This window comes from Saimiri boliviensis, chromosome 9 (assembly GCF_048565385.1).
Source record: "Saimiri boliviensis isolate mSaiBol1 chromosome 9, mSaiBol1.pri, whole genome shotgun sequence".
Classification (NCBI taxonomy): domain Eukaryota; kingdom Metazoa; phylum Chordata; class Mammalia; order Primates; family Cebidae; genus Saimiri; species Saimiri boliviensis.
In genome coordinates this window covers 120858884-120877537 of record NC_133457.1, presented here as the reverse complement: position 1 = coordinate 120877537, position 18654 = coordinate 120858884, and the positions used below count along the sequence as shown (strand labels likewise).

Genomic DNA, 18654 nt, shown 5'->3' with positions numbered 1-18654 from the left:
CCTCGAAGACAGAGTGAGATCCTGTCTTTAAAATAACTTTTTAAATTAAAAAAGAAAGAATAGTGCTGTTGGTACTGGGCTAAGCAATACATTTATGGTGTTATTCTTTTAGGTGTTGTATTAGTTATCTATTTCTGCATGACAGATTACCTCAAAATGGAGTGGCTTAAAACCACAAACATTTGTCATCTGATAGTTTCTGTGGGTTGGGAACTTGGGAGCGGCCTAACTGCGTGGTCCTGGCTCAGGGTCACTCCTGAGGTTGCAGTCAGGGTGTCCGCTAGGCTGCATCATCCGAAGGCTGGACTGAGGCCAGAGGCTCTGCTTCCAGCATAGCTTTACCTACCACAAGCTGCTGGCCCAGGCCTCTCAGTTTCTTGCCACAGGGACTTCTCTGCAGGGCTGCTTGAGTGTCCTCCTGACTCAGAGCAAGTGAGAGAGTGCAAGCAGGAAGCCACGGTGCCTTTTGCAATCTAGTCTTTTAAATGGCACGACAGCCACGTATAGGGGCTCACACCTGTAATTGCAATACTTTGAGAGGCCAAGGCAGGCAGATAATTTGAGGCCAGGAGATTGAGACCAGCCAGGACAACATGGTGAAAAACCCTGTCTCTACTAAAAAAAAAAAAAAAAAAAAAAAAAAAAAAAAAAAAAAAAAATTAGCCAGGCGTCGTGGTACATGCTTGTCATCTCAGCTGCTTGGGAGGTTGAGACAGGAGGATCACTTGAACTTAGGAGATGGAGGTTGCAGTGAGCTGAGATGGCACCAGAGGCCTCCAGCCTGGGTGACAGAGCAAGACTCTGTCTCAAAAACAAAAAAGGTGGCACATTACTTCTAGTCACAAGCAATGAATCCTGGAGTCCCACCCCCACTCACGGAGTAGGGAATGAAGTTTCTTTAGAAATGAAAAGCATCAAAGAATTTCAGGACATTTGAAAACCACTGCACATGGCTGGCTAGACCCCTGGACCTTGCAGGCTTCAGTCCAACTTTATAAAAGTTTTATAAAAGTTGAATTTTCTGAAGTTGACCATTTTTTAAAAAATCTTTCTTCTTAAAAGAAAACAGTAGTGTAGTTGTGTTTTTCTGAGTGGCACAGTGGGATAGTTCTGAAATGTCAACCCTATTAGTTTACAATTTCAAATAAAAGCAGTGGCAGTGCTCCCAAAACAGGGTCGCTCATGCTAAAATTGTAAAGAGTTAAAATTAGCGAGTAGAATTATAAAGAGAAGAAACTGCCCTTTGGTGCAAGAAATAAGAATGCAGAGAAAAGAGCAAGTCTGCTTCATGCTGTCCCTCAGAACATAAAATCAGAAGTTTCGAAACTCCTATTCAAGAAAGCATATTTGGACTTATATCTAGAATATAAAAAGAAGTCTCGTAACTCAGCAAATAGACAGATACCCAATGAAAAACAGGTAAAGTGTCTAAATAGACCTTTCTCCAAAGAAGACATAGAGCTGGCCAATAAGCACAGCGTCATCAATCACCAGGGCAACGCACATCAGTTTCTGCCATGACTTCTTGAGTCTGCTCTTGTATCACAGAAGCAGCTGCGGGTGCAGTTTGTAAATGAATAGACCTGGCTGTGTCCCAGTAAAACTTGCTTTCTTTCAGAAACAGTTGGCAGCCAGATTTGACACACTGGTCATCATTTGCCAACCCCAGTGTCTAAGCATAAAATGGAAGAAGTTTAAACAGCCTGTTACATCGCCCCCACTTACGCATAAATTCTTCCTCCTTCCATCACAAACGCAGACCATCCTGTTAAGCACAGTGGGAAAGTCAAAATGGGCACCAGGCAAGATGTTTTGTATGATTTCAAATTTAAACACCCATTACCAGTTTTTTACTTTTGCCTGGGACCCTTTCAAAAAGTGAAAATTTTCTAACTTAAATTATCCTAAGTGTTCATTAGATGAGATGGTATCACGAATAGGCTTGACTAGGAAGTGTTTGACTTTTATTCCTGAATGTTGTGTACAATTTCATAACTGCCACCCATGACCTCTGCCCAGTAGCTTTGAGAGAGAAGCTAACAGAATAGTAAAATCTTTATGGTATGTGGTTGATGGTGATAAAATTGACTGATGTATTGAATTTTTGGTTCAACATCAGTCTTCGCTTTCAAGAGTAGAAGCATTCTAGAAAAATAAATTTTGTCTTCTCATTGATTTCTATTATTTAAAAAATGCTTAAAGCAAGCTAGCATTTGACTAGACCTAAACACAACAGAAAGGGCCACCTTTAACAGTCATCATTTTTGTACAAGATTATCAAAGGTCCATGCTACCCACCATTTTCCCAAAGCCTGTCTCTTTGTGCATTTTTCAGTGAATTTGGTGAAGCCAACTCTTGTCGTAGAACCAAACTGGGATGTGCTTGCCTGGTGCAGTAAGACCAGATATCCACATGGCAGTTTGCAGCAGAAGAAAGGAAGGTGTTTATTTGCAGGGTGCCAAGCAGACAGAAACTACAGACAAAATCATAAATCAGTGCATGCAGGATCCATTGCCCTGAAAGGGTCAGATACCTTGCAGCAGGGGCTTACAGGTTGTAGGTAGATTCAGAGACTCTGGTTTGCAATTGGTTAAGGAAGAGAAGTTTTGTTTAAAATTTTGGGGTCAACAGAAAAGAATGTTAGCTCTGGTTCATGGGCATGACCTGTCCCTCCAGGCCTCTTAGGAGGAAATTAAGAACAAAATTAGAACAGATTTAGCAGTGGCCAAATGTCAGCCCCCAGTTCCCCCGTATCTTAGGTCTACCTGCCAGGGGATCTGTTTGGTAAAGATCCAGGTTTCTAAAAAACAACTCAGGGACAGATGTTGAGATACTGTCTTGGCCCGTGCAGTGGCTCACACTTGTAATCCCAGGACTTTCGGACGCCAAGGCAGGTGGATCACTTGAGGTCAGGAGTTTGAGTCTAGCCTGGCCAACATAGTGAAACCCTGTCTCTATTAAAAATACAAAAATTAGTGTGTGGTGGCATTTTACCTGTACTCCCAGCTACTTGGAAGGCTGAGGCAAGAGAATTGCTTGAACCCAGGACATAGCGGTCGCAGTGAGCCAAGATCCTGCCACCACATTCCAGCCTGGGGGACAGAGCAAGACTCCATCTCAAAAAGAGGCTGTTACCTTAGGTTTCTGCAAGGGCACCAAACACCCGGAGTTGAGCTTCCTTGGCTATTGTTTTTGCTTCCTATTACCTTTTCCTTTTTTTTCCGGCAACCTTGACCTCCCGGGCTGAAGCGATCCTCCCACCTCAGCCTCATGAGTAGCTGGGATCTCAGGGTACCTGCCACCACAGCTGGCTAATTTTTTTTTATGTTCTATCTTTTGTAGAGATGGGGTCTCACTGTATTGCCCAGGTTGGTCTCAAACTCCTGGGCTCAAGCAGCCCTCCCTCCTTGGCCTCCTAAAGCACTAGGATCACACATGTGAGTCACCATGCCCAGCCTCCTTCTTGCTAATCAGGTTTCTCATTCACTCCTTAGGGCTAGCAAAGTACCTGGAGTTTCCTTCAAAAGAACTCAGGATTCTCCTTTATTTCCATGTTTGGGGGTCCCCCTCAGGGGTCCCTGCTCCCTCTCACTCGCCTTGTGTGTTCTGTGTCAATTCCCCGGCAGAGTAACATGCATAGACACTCGGAGAAGTGTGGCTCAGGGCAAGCGAAGGCAGCCACTTCAGGAAAAGGAAGAACAGGAAAGAGGAAGCAGACTGTCCCGAAGGAGGCCACGAGGAGAGACGGTACTGATTTTACGCGGATTTTTTTTTAATACGACAGTGATTTTCTGGTTGTAATTGTCCTGGGTGCCGAGTGTTACTGTGCAGGGGACGTGTCCAGAGCCCATGTTTGTCTACCAGTTGGTCCTACCAGATCACTTGTGCCAGGCCTCTCAGAATGGCAGTGAGCATAGCGTGAGAAAGTCAGTGTGAGAGCCCCACGCAGGTCCACGTGCAACCCCCACCGCCAGGAGCCCTCTTCCATCACATTGGACTGTCGCCTTCAGCTATGGGGACTCTCCTGGGCTGTTGCAGTAGATGACCACAAGCTGGGTGACTTGATACGACAGAAATTGATTTTCAGATAGCTCTAGAGGCCAGAAATCCTCAATCCAGATGTGGGCAGGGCCGCCCTCCCTCTGGGGACCTAAGGGAGGGTCCTTCCTGTCCTCTTGCAGCTCTGGTGGCTCCGGCGTTCCTCAGTTTATGGCCACATCCTCCAGTCTGTGCCTTCGTCTTTTTGTAGCTCTCTCCTCTCTTCTATGTCTGGGCCTTCTCTTCTGCCTCTTACAAAGACATTTGTCACTTAGGATTTAGGAATTTAGGACTTCTTTTGAAAAAAGGAGGTCAGCTATGGGGCTTAGGATATGTATATATCCTGTTGGGGACCACCATCCAGCCCACACAGCCATCACAGTCTTCCCCCTCTGGCCTCAGGAAGCTGAAGTGAGTTTCCAGGTTGGTGCGAAGCTGGGCCCTGTCCTGTGTGTCCTGTGCATGGCTCCGCTGTAAGAGGGGCAGACCCGACGCCTGCACAGGTGAACACCTGCTCTCTAGCTTCTCCACTCCTTTCCTGTGAGGACTTCAGAACCCGAGATGATTGGAGACCGTCCAACCTCACGGCACAAGCACGTCCCCCACGTTCTGATTCCAGCCTCAGTTCTTGCCTTGAGAATTTACCACACGTGATAACTGCCCTCCACCTGCCTTCCCTCAAAAGTTGCCAGATCAGATAGAGGATGCCCGGCTCAATCTGAATTTCAGATAAACAGTGAATCATTGTTTAAATGTGTCCCACACATTATTTGGGATATACATTTACTAAAAAAAATGTCCATCATGTATCTGAAACTCAAGTAGAAGCAGGCATCCTGCAGTCCTTCCTGCTGCCTCTGTGGGGAGTCAGTTCTGGGTCCCTGGTTCCAGCCGCTCTGTCCCCAGGCCACACTTGCCCAATCTTTCTGTGTGTCTCACCATCTGGCGAATCCCTAAGCCTCAGTGTGCCCCAGGCCTGCCTTTCCCATGCCCGCGTCACACAGCCAAGCCCTGTCTGGCAGGGCAGTGGCGAGGCTGAGGGGTCCCAGGCAGTGCCCCATTGCTCAGCTCAGCTGGAACTCTCCAGAATCAGCACCCTCCTTTCTCCTCCAGGGCTCAGCAGTTATCACTGACAGTGTATGTGAGTCCCTTCTTATCCTGACCACAGTCCTCTGCAGGGGGCACTATCATCTGTCTGGCAGAGAGAGAGCTGTACCTCAGGGTGGGGACGAGCCTGCCCGGGCACGCAGGTCCTGGAGGGTGAGGCTGTGACCAGACCCCAGAGACCTCATTCTGGACTTCAGCATCAAAAATTTTCTACTGATTTCCAATGAGCTCCTTCATCCCTAACTCCCAGCCCCTGCCTCCCTCCCTCTGGGTGGAGGCCTCGCTGACTCTCACCAGCAGATGGGCTCTGCTGCCCGCTGCCCCTGGCACTCCTGTTTCCTCTCACTCCCAGCCTGAGTTCCCGCTATCCTCTGCCAGCTCCTGGGGCTTCTTCATCCGGCCCCACAGGCACAGGGCTGTCCACCGGGCTCATAGGGTCACATCAGAAGAAAAATCAGTGTCACACTGATGGGTATCAAGTAATGGATGCAGCCTGGATTTCATTTGTCTTTATACCAATGATGTAAAATAGCAATTTTCATATTTTTTAATGGAGGAAGGGGCTGCAGGAGCCACCCCTCCCATCTGAGGCCACTTCTGCCTCTGAGTCTGGAACCCACCCCCCAGATCGGCAGCTTTATGACCCCCATTCACCCTCCTTGGCCAACTCATCCCTCCTGGCCTGCCCTTTCCCATCAGCCTTAAACATGCTCCATGTCTTCAGAAAAATAAAAACACTGGGTGCGACCGCCCACCTGGTCCCCTGCTGCCCCTCCTGTGCACTTCACACTTATTTGGTTATTTAATAAGCACCAGACTTCCACCTGCAGCCCACTGCAGGCTCCTCCCAGGTGGGCCTGGCCCACTCCGTCTGTCCCCAGCTCCTGGTGCCAGGCCTGGCCTTAGCAGCGCTCGTGAAGCCACCACTTACTGAATAAACAAGTGAATAATACCCACAGTCCTTTATTGGGGAAGACAGACTGGTGAAATGTGACTCACAGTTGGTCCGCTCGAACTGTGGAGATCCGAGGCCAGGTTACTGGCTGCCCGCGCCCTAAGTTAGGTCAGATCCTAAAAGGTCCATGGGAAATGTGACTTCTGCACTCATTCGACACCTAAAGCCACCTCTGCAGTTCTCCCCATCTTCACACCTCAGTGTAGTGGGTTTTTTTAAATTATCTCTTAAATGAAACCTCTAGAAGACCAAATGATTTGGGGTGAATTTTGAAAATGTCACCCTCAGTCGGTGACATTTTTGCTGTGGAGAAGAGTTGAGAAGGCTCTCGTAGGCTTAAAGACTGCTGATAGGAATGGTGTCGTTCAGTATGCAGACCTTTTTCATATGTTTTACGGTCAGCAGTGATATCCAAAGCAAGTATGAATTAAGGCAGATAACCTGGCAAAAACTATGAGACTGAATTTGCATTTCAGGGTTTTTACAGCCTGTGTTATCCAGGTAATTGTGCAGCACCTTTCCAGTTCATGGATGGGTCTCGACATGTTACTGATGGCACGTGTGTGTGTGTGTATGTGTGTGTGTGTGTATGTGTGTGTGCGCGTGTGTGTGCATGTGTGTGTATGTGTGTGTGCATGTGTGTGTGTGTGTATATGTGTATGTGTGCGCGTGTGTGTGTGTGCGTGTGTGTGTATGTGTGTGTGTTCGCATGTGTGCATGTGTGTGTGTGTGTGCGTGTGTGTGTATGTGTATGTGTGCGTGTGTGTGTCTATGTGTGTGTATGTGCGTGTGCGTGTGTGTGTGTGCGCGTGTGTGTTTTAGACAGTTTCACTTTGTAGCTCAGGTGTGATCTTGGCCCACTGCAACCTCTGCCTCCTGGGTTCAGGTGATTCTCATGCCTCAGTCTTCCAGGGAGCTGGGATTACAGGTGCCTGCCACCACGCCTGGCTAATTTTTGTATTTTTTTTAGTGGAGATGGGGTTTGACCATGTTGCACAGGCTGGTCTCAAACTCCTGACCTCAAGTGCTCTGCCCACCTCAACCTCCCAGCGATGGGATTACAGGTGTGAGCCACTGTGCTTGGCCTGATGGCCTGTTTTGTGGATCTCAGTGTTTCTTTTCATATCTAAGCACTGGGTCTTCTTGTCCCCTGCCATCCCCCACCCAGAAATACTTCAAGGAAGCACAGGCAAAAATATCTTCAGACAGCTTAAAACTGGCATGAGGCAATAGTGTTCTTCAGTGTGGCACTCTATGGGTGTTTGGGGAAGTAATTTGGAAGATAAATAGAGCAGAGGCTCCCAACCCCCAGGCCATGGACCTGTGGCCTCACAGCAGGAGGTGAGTGGTGGGTGAGCGAGCGAAGCCTCATCTGTATTGACAGCCGCTCCCCATCACTCTCATGACCCCCTGAGCTCCACCTCCTGTCAGATCAGTGGCGGCGTTAGATTCTCATAGGAGTGCACACCCTGTTGTGAACTGCGCATGCGAGGGATCTAGGTGGCACACTCCGTATGAGAATCTAATGCCTGATGATCTGTCACTGTCTCCCATCACCCCCAGAGGGGACTGCCTAGTTGCAGGAAACAAGCTCAGGGCTCCCACTGATTCCACAATATGGTGAGTTATATAATTATTTCATTAATATAATAATAATAGAAATAAAGTGCACAATAAATGTAATGTGTTTGACCCATCCCAAAACCAACCCCCTCAACCAGTCCATGAAAAAACTGTCTTCCATGAAACTGGTCCCTGGTAATGAAAAGGTTGGGGACAGCTGGAGTAGAGGGTTGACTGTGGGTCGGCTCACAGTGGTCTGTTTTACACTCTCCCAGTTGTGCAGACTGGCTCCTGAGCTGCTGGAGGGGGATCAGGTTCTAGGTACACACCTGGAGTTGGCCCCAGCATCCCTAGCAGGATTCGTGACCCAGAATCAGTACTCAGTATATGTTGATTGGCCAAAGGGACCAATGTCCTGTGAGCAGCTGACTGGCTTCATGTAGGCATCGTCACTCCACGGGCACCGGGATGAGACTTAGGTGAACAGCCTAGCCACGATATCAATCTCTATGATCCACCTCGATAGAAATCTCTAAGTTCCTCGTTCACCTACAGCAGCTGTTGCCAGCTGGGAGTGACTGTGCCCCCCTGTCACCTGCAGGGGACACTGGTAATGTCTGGAGACATTTTTATGGTTTCTGCAGCTGGAAAGGCGGGTGCTCCTGGCATCTACCAGTAGAGGCCAGGGTCACTGCCAACATCCTACACTGCCTGGAACAGCACCTCCCCCCAGCAGACAGCTCTCTGGCCCCAAACATCTGTAGCGCTGAGGCAGAGAAACCCTGACTGGAGGCAGTAGTTAGATGAGACTAGTACTGTCATTTCAGTTAGATTGCTTTCTAACGTGCTTGCTGCTGTATTAAAATTTAAGTGATAGTTTCCAAAATATGTTTGCACAGTTGATTAATTCCAGTTCCTTGGCTTTCTGATAAATTTGCTCATCCTGGGCTTTTTCTCAAGAAGCTGCTGCTGAGGAGGCTTCCACCACAAAGCGGGAACAGTTCCCAGGGGAGACGCTGCCTGTCGCCTATGGAGAAGCTACAGCCAGAGTCAAAGAGTACGTGCATGAAGAGACCTGCGAAATGCTCCTCAACGTGATGGATAAGTGAGAGAGATTCAGGCCGCCTGCTCACTGCCCCTAAATCCTGGATAAGTGAGAGAGATTCAGGCTGCCTGCTCACTGCCCCTAAATCCTAAAGCAATTTAGAAATGTTTAGCATTTGCTTTGAAACAATTAAGTTCATGACAATGAATGAATGCAAGTTGGAGGTAATGCCTAGAATTGTTTTTCTGTTTTTAGCTGGATATTTCAAAGAAACATTGCAGGTATTTTATCAAATCTTAAACCTTGAATGAGAGGGTAACACCTCAAACCTATGAATTTATTCCTTGCTATTGGCAAGGTGGTCCACAATGAATGAGTAATGATTTTGGGGTAATAGTCACTTCAAAGTAGTAGTCTAGACCAGCTAGAGCTTCAACAGCCAAAGCTGGACATTTTTATGTTGCACTGTGTACACCCATGATATTTCTAATAGTATGATTGTAAACGTTAAAGACGAATTTTATATTTTTTATACAAATGAATTTTCTACAAATTTAAAGCTACCATAATGCTTTTAATTAGTTATAAATTCAATCAAAAAAAGTGTTTTAGTGTTATAAAAAGGAAAACTGAGTAGGGAATGAAACAACCAGACTAGACTAAAAAATAAGGAATAAATCTATTTTACTTTGGTATCGGTAGCAAAGTTCACCTTTATATTTTTGTAGTCTCTTTTAATTATGTTCCTTGGCAAGTATGAAATTGCCCTGGTTACATTCCATTATTGCTTATTAGTATTTCTTTCACTTCATAACGCTTTTTTCAACAAAACTACTTTTTTTTATATTTTTAAAATAATTGGCAGAGTGAGAAGAAACATAAAAATCAGATAATGAAAATGTGAACCTGTAAGGAATTTGCACTTTTTCATAACGCCCAATGATTAGTGAGTATTTCTCTGTTGCCAATTGACAAGATTTTTCCCACCCTCGAGCAGCATGAGAGATGCCCCTTTAGCACTTGAAATTAGTATCTATCTTTATATGGAGCTAGATTTTTCTTCTTTGCTTAGTTCAGCAGTTTCTTTTGCTGCAAACGTCTCTCTACCCCTGTATTTTAAGATCATTGATAGGTCCTAAATTCAAATTCTTAAGATATGGATCTGTTACTGAAAATATCACAAATTCAGAAGCTCTATACAATGTGAATATGTGGAAATAATTTTCCAGCAGGAAGAGCGTTATATTCTCTTTGTACCAGCAAATAATTCAACTCAATTCACATAAGATTTAAATTCTGTGGGCTGTAGTATGCCATCATTGTAACTGTTTGAATTTTTGCAATGGTTTATTTTTTTACTGTTATTTAAAGATGTTTTACATAATTCAATAAAATGAAATGACTTAAAATTGCTATCTTTGTTATATGTCAGTACTGGTCCTTAAAAATGCCTTCTTTGTCTGGAGAGAATGTAGAGAAAGTGGAACCTCTGCACACTGTTGGTGGGAATGTGAAATGGCACAGCCACTGTGGAAAGCAGTATGGCAGTTTCTCAAAAAAAAAAATGAAAATAGAATGAGCATATGACCCACCAACTCCACTTCCAGATAGACTGTATACCCAAAAGAACTAAAAGCAGGGCTTGCAAGAGGCGTTTGCACACTCACGTTCATAGCAGCATATAAAGGTGGAAACAACCCAAATTCCATTGACAGGTGAATGGATAAACAAAATGTGGTATATACATGCAGTGGAATATTATGCAGTCTTAAAAAGGAAGGAAGCCCTGAAACGTGCTGCAACATGGGTGAACCTGGAGGACGTTATGCTGAGTGAAATCAGCTAGTCACAAAAGGACAAATACCTTATAGGAGTTATCTAGTCAGATTCATAGAGACAGACGGTAAAGTGATGGTTGCCAAGCACTGAGGGGTGAAGGGAGAATGCAGAGTTAGTGTTTAATGGATACAGAGTTTATCTGGGACGAAGAAAGAGATCTGGAGATCAGCAATGGTGATGGCCACACAACAGTGTGAATCTACCTAATTATTCTGCTGAACCATACATTTAAAAATAGCTAAGATGATAAATTTTATGTTGTATTAGTCCTTTCTCACATTGCTGTAAAGAAATACCTGAAACTGGGTAATTTATAAAGAAAAGAGTTTTAGCTGACTTGCAGTTCCACAGGCTGTACAGGAGCCATGATGTTGGCATCTGCCCAGCTTCTGGGGAGGCCTCAGGAAACTTACAGTCAAGGCAAAGAGGGGGTAGGCGTGTCATATGGTAAAAGCAGGAGTGGGAGGGGGAGGTGCCGCACACTTCTTAACGGCCAGATCCCATGAGGACTGCCACTGTCATGAGGACAGCACCGAGCACATGGTGCTAAACCGCTCGGGAGAAATTGCCCCCATGATCCATCCACCTCCTACCAGGCCCTGCCTCCAACATTGGGGATTACAATTCAACATGAGCTTTGGGCAGGGACAAATATCCAAACTACATCATGTGTATTTTACCATGACCAACTGTATTTTAACTTCAAGAACAGATCATATAAGAAACATGTTTGAAAATGCAAGACCAGTTGGTATCTAAACACAGTTTAAATAAATAAATAAAACTCCTAGACCAGGTGCAGTGGCTCACTCCTGTAATCCCAGCACTTTGGGAGGCTGAGGCAGGTGGATGACCTGAGGTTAGGAGTTCGAGACCAGGCTGGCCAACATGCTGAAACCCCATCTCTACTAAAAATTAGCCGGGCATGGTGGTGGGCACCTGTAATCCCAGTTACCCCGGGGTGGGGGCGGAGGCAGGAGAAACACTTGAACCAGGAGGCGGAGAGGTTGCAGTAAGCAGAGATTGCACCACTGCACTCCAGAGCATCAGAGCAAGACTGTCTCCAAAAAAAAAAAGCTCCTTATAAACACACTTTTATAAATAGTTGCAGTGTTCCATGTGTGTAACACCTGCTGAGATGGAGAACAAAATTCAGAGGAGATAGGCAATACCTACTCAGTTACGTGTGACTCTCACCCACACCCGGCAAGAAGGTGTTAGTGCATTTGATTCCAAAATAGAAGCAGTGACAATAGTGCCCACAAGAGGGCAGTCGCTTCTGTCTTTTCCAATATTGAGACAGGTTTATTATTCGAGGCTAATCAGAACGCAAAGTTATAGCAAAGTCTTGGCAATTTTATTAATTCTATGATACAGAAAGAAAACTTTTCCTTGTCAAGGAAGAGAAGGGACCTTTGCCAAATCTAGGAGTGAGGACACTAGTTGGCTGTGAGTTCGTGAATGTTTGGTGAGTGACATGCTTTTGCTTAAAATAGTTTTGAGATCCTGCAGGAAATAATTCCAAGATGTACACCCCTTGCACAGCTTAACATTTCTGTTTTGCAGGGAGGGGGTGTTTAAATTACAACATTGTTTGACAACAGTTTTACCATATAAAGGGTGGCTTTTAAACAAACCTGAGACCTGGCTGATGCATGTTAGCCTCTATCGTTTGAGGTCAGTCACTGGAAAGGCTGGATAGGCACGATGAAACTGAAGTCGTTTTATATGATAAAGTTTGACAGCCTGCCTTTCGAAAATGGCAAGATAGTTTCCAGATATTATTTCCAGAGTATATGTTTAATTTTTCTGATAACCGTTGAATAGTCCTTGTAAATGCATTCCTTATGACTATTAGTCATTAATGGGTTAATGGGCGTTGTAATTTCCGCTGAAATCTGTTCCATTCATGCCTTGGGACATTTGGCTTATCAAATCGACTTTCCGCATCTCCTCACGCTTCCATTACAGTTTATTTGTATTTGAGAGTATCAGATGAATGTAGGCTTTAAGGGGCAGCCTAGTTCATGCTGTGTTTAGCAACTTTTGTACCATGTCTAAGGCATGGGTGTGATTATGAACCTGGTTACTCTAAATCATTATCTTTTAAAGTCTGTACAATTTAGCAATTTAAGATGCATATGTTTATTTTTCCGTGCATGGCAGATAGAGTACTATATGGGATGCTCAGTGCGCTTTGTCAGGACAAAAAGTGCCATCAACAAATTTAATTAGCCTGGGCCTAGTAGCTGGTGCCTGTGATCCCAGCACTTTGGAAGACCAAGGCAGGCAGGGTTGCTGGAGCCCAGGAGTTCAAGACCAGCCGGGTCAGCATGGTAAAACCTTAACAACAATAACAACAACAAAAAATACAAAAATTAGCTGAATGTGATGGTGTGCACCTGTAGTCCCAGCTACTCAGGAGGCTGAGGTGGGAGGATCACCTGAGCCAGGGAGGCTGAGGCTGCAGTGAGCCTTAATGAGCCCGCTGCACTCCAGCCTGGGCAGCAGATTGAGACCCTGTCTCAAAAAAAATAAAAAATCTTAATTGAGACCAGGTGCCAGCACTTTGGGAGACGGAAGCAGGAGGATAGCTTGAGCCCAGGAGTTCAAGACCAACGTGGGCAACACAGGGAGACCCCATCGCTACAGAAAATAAAAATGTAAAAACTTAGCTGGACGCAGTGGCATGTGACTGTGGTCCCAGTACTCGGGAGGCTGAGGTGGGAGGATGACTTGATCCTGGGAGGTTGAGGCTGCCTGCACCACTGCGCTCCAGCCTGAGTGATAGAGCAAAACCCTGTCTCAAACCAAAAACTCCTAATTGCACCGCAGTGGATGAAAGCTGGCTGCAGAGTTCATATAGAAAGGCTGTGCAAAGCTCCTCTCAGGTGCAACTGGGAGCCTCAACACACGCTATTGTTCCTCTTAATGAAGTATGACCATGTGCACAGGAGTCCAAAGGTTGCTGATTAACAGACTCATTCTGGTAATTGCTATAATCATACCCTAAGGCCTGAACTATCAGAAGCAGTAAAATGGCAGACAATGACATACTAGACAATGAATTAATTTATTTTTATTTTTTTTTATTTTTTGAGACAGAGTCTTGCTTTGTTATGCAGGCTGGAGTGGTGCGATCTCGGCTCACTGCAACCTCTGACTCCTGGGCCCAGGCGATCCTCCCACCTCAGCCTCCCGAGTAGCTGGGACCGCAGGTGTGTGCCACCATGCCTGACTAATTTTTGTATTTTTTGTAGAGATGGGGTCTTGCCATGTTACTCAGGCTGGTCTTGAACTCCTGGTCTCCAGCAGTTGGCCCGCTGCAGCCCAAAGTGACAGGATTACAGGAGTGGGGCATGGTGCCCAGCAGCAATGAATGACTTTAACTCAGTCCCCATGGGTCACTAGATTCCACAGAAAAAGATGTGTTTTCTCTCGCTTTTCCAGGGTAGCTCTTCACCTAATGGCCGCGTGACAATTTAAACACATACTCGTGTGTGGGAAGAAGCTCATCTGGCATTGTCACAGCATGAGAACCTCTTTCCCGCAGCAGGGAGAGCGACAGGCTTGCGGTGCTAAAATTATCTGTGAATACAGACACAATTTTAACAGTGATCCAAGGATTCTTCTATTAGATAAAAACAACCATTGTGTCCGTTAAATAATGCCCTTGTTACACAGGCATGCCAGATTTACCGATTGTATAGGAGTTAGATTCAGCTGCCCTGGAGTTCAAAGCGTGATTTAAAGCAGTAACAGGAACAAACATGCCTGTTCTGTCTCTGCGGCAAAGCACCAGTGAGCAGTCTGCAGCTTCTTGCCTGCAACCCCTGAAAAGAATCTGGTATTCGAAAGTCTTCCGAGGAGGTGGAAGGAGTCAGAGAGTTTCATCGATGGATGTACCCAATTGAGCCGCCAGCTCCCCGGCGCACTCAGCCCCTGGACGAACACCGGAGTCCCCAGGGTCAGCCCCACATGACTTCGGAGCTCCACAGCCTCCCTGAAACGTGGCCATGACTGCTGACCTCACTCTGTTTTGACTTCAGGTGCCTGCAATTTTAGAATGTGATCCCAAGCATGTGAATATACAATATCCTAGATACAGCCCCATGTTACAGCTGATTACCAGCACCCGAATGCAAGTCATTTTTAAGGAAAGGGTGAGTGGTGCTTTCGCTGAGAGGTGCAAGGAGGGGGTGGGAGGGAGGGGAGATGCCCTCGGGATAGAATGCTGCGGCTGCTGTCAGGACGGAGGGAGAGCCCGGCTTTTGACTGAACACATGTCGATCCACCTCTGTGCGCCTACGGCTGGCACCCAGTCCCTGTGGGGCTGCTTCCCACTAGAGGCAGGCTGGGCAGACTCCCTGTACCCTCCTACCTGTATATGTGCTTCTCGCTGTGTCACCAGTGGCTGTATCTGCCTGGGCCAAAGTGTTCCCTCCTCCTGCCGTGTGGCCTTGCTCAAGTCTTGACATGTGACACCCTGGCCTTCCTCTGATCCCACCATCTGGAGGTGCAAGCCCAGCTCCCTCACCCAACATTCAAGGCCCTCGACCACAGTGACTCATGAATCTCTTTGGACCTAGGGATGTTCTAGGGAGCTTATAAGAAGAACAGATTCAGGAACACCCCCTCCCCCACTCGCAGACCCTCAGAAACAGAATCTTGGGAGTGGCACAGGAGCATCAGCCCCAGAGGCCACCTGCTCTCCAGCCTGCGTGTCTTTCCTGCTTCCACAGATGTTCAACAAACGGAAGATTCTCTCAGTAGCCTGGCCCTCAGCATTTTATTCTGGGTGGTTCAACCCCAAAGAGCAATTCAGCATCTCTCTGCTGGCCTGTCACCCGGTCTTTGTTCCAGAGCCTCTGGAAGCAACACGTGACCCATGCTGTGGAATTTGCCAGGCCTCCTCCACAGAGTGATCAGCACGATTGCATGCCCAGGTGACGTGGGAGCGGAAGCAACAAGACCCCAGTTTTGCAGTGGCCACGCAAGGCTCGGGGGACGGGAAGGAGGCAGCAAGGGGGTCTCAGGTCTGACTACACCGGGTTTCCTTCCACCCGGGCAGTAGATGGGCTCATGTGGAGCGTGGCAGGACTCAGCCACTGTGGGACTCGTCTGTCTGACTCTCGAGTTTCTTTGGGTCTTGTTTGGTCTTATATCTGGGTGACATGCCACCCTTGGTGATATGGACCCATTTCCAAATAAGAGCGGCAGTTGCTTTTTAAACATTATCCTTACCATTTATTGCAAGGAGTAGGGTGACTTCAGACGCTTGGACGGATGGATGCAGACAGGTAGATAGTTCCTGACAGATGTATATTTTTTAATTCCATGGAGGTTAGAAATCAGTCATGAGAAGGTGAGGCATCACCTGGCCAAATGGAAATGAGTTTACTTACACAGCTTTTCATCTAGTGAAGTGGAAACAGAATTCTTAATGCAATTTCCCAACAATGCACTGTTTTACACATTTTTAAGTCTTTAAATTAAAAACTTTTTTGAGGAATAACTTACATACAGTAAAATTTTAAGTATCTATGAGTTTTGACAAATGAATGGTCATGTCATCACCCCTTAAACCAAAACACAGAGCACCTCCATCATCCAGGCATCCCACCGTGCCCCCAAATTAGAACAGGGACCACCTTTTTAGGGGCCTGTGGACCCCACACATAAAAACCCTGAGTTCCTTCAAAAAGAAATCCAGACACCTAGCTAGCCCAAAAGTATGTAAATAAATAACTTACTAAAACAAAATAATAACCTACGACAATAACTAAAAAAGTTAAAGTCCGCAAAATGTTTACTCTCCCTGTAAAACTCAAAGACAGCATCTTAACATAAGCTACGGAGTTGTCTTTCAAAATCTCAGACCCCCTCTAAGGACTTCCATCAGACAGATCCAGACACATACAGCTCAAATTTAAGAAAAGTAAAAACTCAACTTTAATCATCATCCTTTGTCCTAAGTTTTATCCTGAGGGGCTTAAAAAAGTCACTGGCCCCAGCCAGTTAACACTTTTCTACTGACCAAAGATTTTTTTTTTTTTTTCCTGGACACAGAGTTTTGCTCTTGTTGCCCAGGCTGGAGTGCAATGGCATAGTCTCGGCTCACCACAACCTCCACCTCCCAAGTTAAAGCTATTCTCCTGCTTCAGCCTCCCGAGTAGCTGGGATTACAAGCATGTGCCACCACGCCTGGCTAAATTTGTGTTTTTAGTAGAGAAGGGGTTTCTCTATGTGGGCCAGGCTGGTCTCGAACTCCTGACCTCAGATGATCCGCCCACCTCAGCCTCCGAAAGTGCTGGGATTACAGGCGTGAGCCACCATGCCCAGCCCTGACCCCAGATTTTTAAACAAAGCTTGTCTTCCTTAACCAATGGCAAATCAGAAGCTCTCTGAATCTACCTACAACCTGCAAGCCCCACTTGAAGACATCCCTCCCTGTTAAGTCTCAACCAATATAGAACCTTCGTATATTAATTTTTTTTTTTTTTTTTTTTTTTTGAGACGGAGTTTCGCGCTTGTTACCAGGCTGGAGTGCAATGGCGCGATCTCGGCTCACCGCAACCTCCACCTCCTGGGTTCAGGCAATTCTCCTGCCTCAGCCTCCTGAGCAGCTGGGATTACAGGAACACGCCACCATGCCCAGCTAACTCTTTTTTTTGTATTTTTAGTAGAGACGGGGTTTCACCATGTTGACCAGGTTGGTCTCGATCTCTCGACCTCGTGATCCACCCGCCTCAGCCTCCCAAAGTGCTGGGATTACAGGCTTGAGCCACCGCGCCCGGCTATATTAATTTTTAATTTTGCTGGTAACTGTTACTTTCCAATAATTTACCCCTACCTTCAAAAACCCTGACCTGCAAGTCATCAGGGAGGTCAGAACTGAAACTCTGAGCTGCCTCGTTCTCCATACCTGACACCCTACAAGAAAAACCTTTCTTTCTATGACTAGAAAGCTTGGTGTGGACATGCAGTTTTACTGTGCCAAACAGATCCCAGTTTGGCTCTGTAATACTCCTTTGTAGTCAATCACTAACCCTATCCCCAGCGCCCAGCACTGAATCTTGTTTCAATTGTCCTATAGAGTTTTGTCTTTTCCAGAATGTCACAGAGCTGGAATCCTACACTATGTATTTGAATGTGGCTTCTTTCATTCAGCAAATGACTTGAGATTCACCCTGCTGTTTGGCACCCGGCTGGTCCTTTCTTTTGAATGTTGAGGGATATTCCATTGTGTGATCATTCCACAATCCTTTCATCCATTCACCAGTTCAAGGACACTGGCTTTCTTTCCAATTTGAGAGGCTTGTGAATTAAGCCACTCTAAACATTTGCATACAGGTTTTGGGTAAACAGATATTTTTCTTTCCCTTGGGCAAGACCTAGGGGTGAGATTTCTGAGTCCCTAAGTAGATAAATGTTTATAAGAAATTGCCAAACCGTTTTCTGACGTGAATGCATCACTCTGCATTCCTACAGGCAAGGTCTGAGCATGCCCATCGCCCCACTGGAAATATTCACCACCACTTGCATACTTACATTATCAGGCTTTTTTTTTTTTTTTTCTTTTTTTTTTTTTTTTTTTTTTTTGAGACTCCAGGCTGGAGTGCAGGCCGGAGTGTGGTGGTGCCATCTCTGCTCCCTGCAACCTCTGCCTCCTGGGTTCAAGCGATTCTCCTGCCTCGGCCTCCTGAGTAGCTGGGACTACAGGTGTGTGCCACCACACATGGCTGATTTTTGTATTTTTAGTAGACACAGGGTTTCACCATGTTGACCAGGCCGGTCTCAAACTCCTAACCTCAAGTGATCCACCTGCCTCGGCCTCCCAAAGTGCTGGGATTACAGGCGTGAGCCGCCGCGCCCGGTCAGGCTTTTGTTTTTGTTTTTGCTTTTAGCCATTCTACCTCGCATGTAGTGACATCTCACTGCAGCTTTAATTTGCGTTTCACTAATCGCCAATTATTTGGGAAATCTTTTCATATGCTTACTCGCCATCTGCAGATGGTTTCTGGTGAGGTGCCCGTTCATATCTTTTGACATTTTATATTCTGGGTTGTTTGAGAGTTATTTATGTGTTCTGGACCAAGTTCTTTA

At 46.1% G+C, this 18654-nt stretch overlaps 1 protein-coding gene across 1 annotated transcript in view; it reads left to right on the top strand.

Moving 5' to 3' along the window:
- CTCFL (CCCTC-binding factor like) overlaps positions 1-8773 on the top strand; it is a 28765-nt gene extending 19992 nt beyond the window's left edge. Inside the window, exons 9-10 of the mRNA XM_074405406.1 lie at positions 3628-3748; positions 8625-8773. Of these exons, the coding sequence (XP_074261507.1) occupies positions 3628-3748; positions 8625-8773 (270 nt within the window). The remainder of the gene's footprint in view (positions 1-3627; positions 3749-8624) is intronic.
- The last annotated feature ends 9881 nt before the right edge of the window (positions 8774-18654 follow it).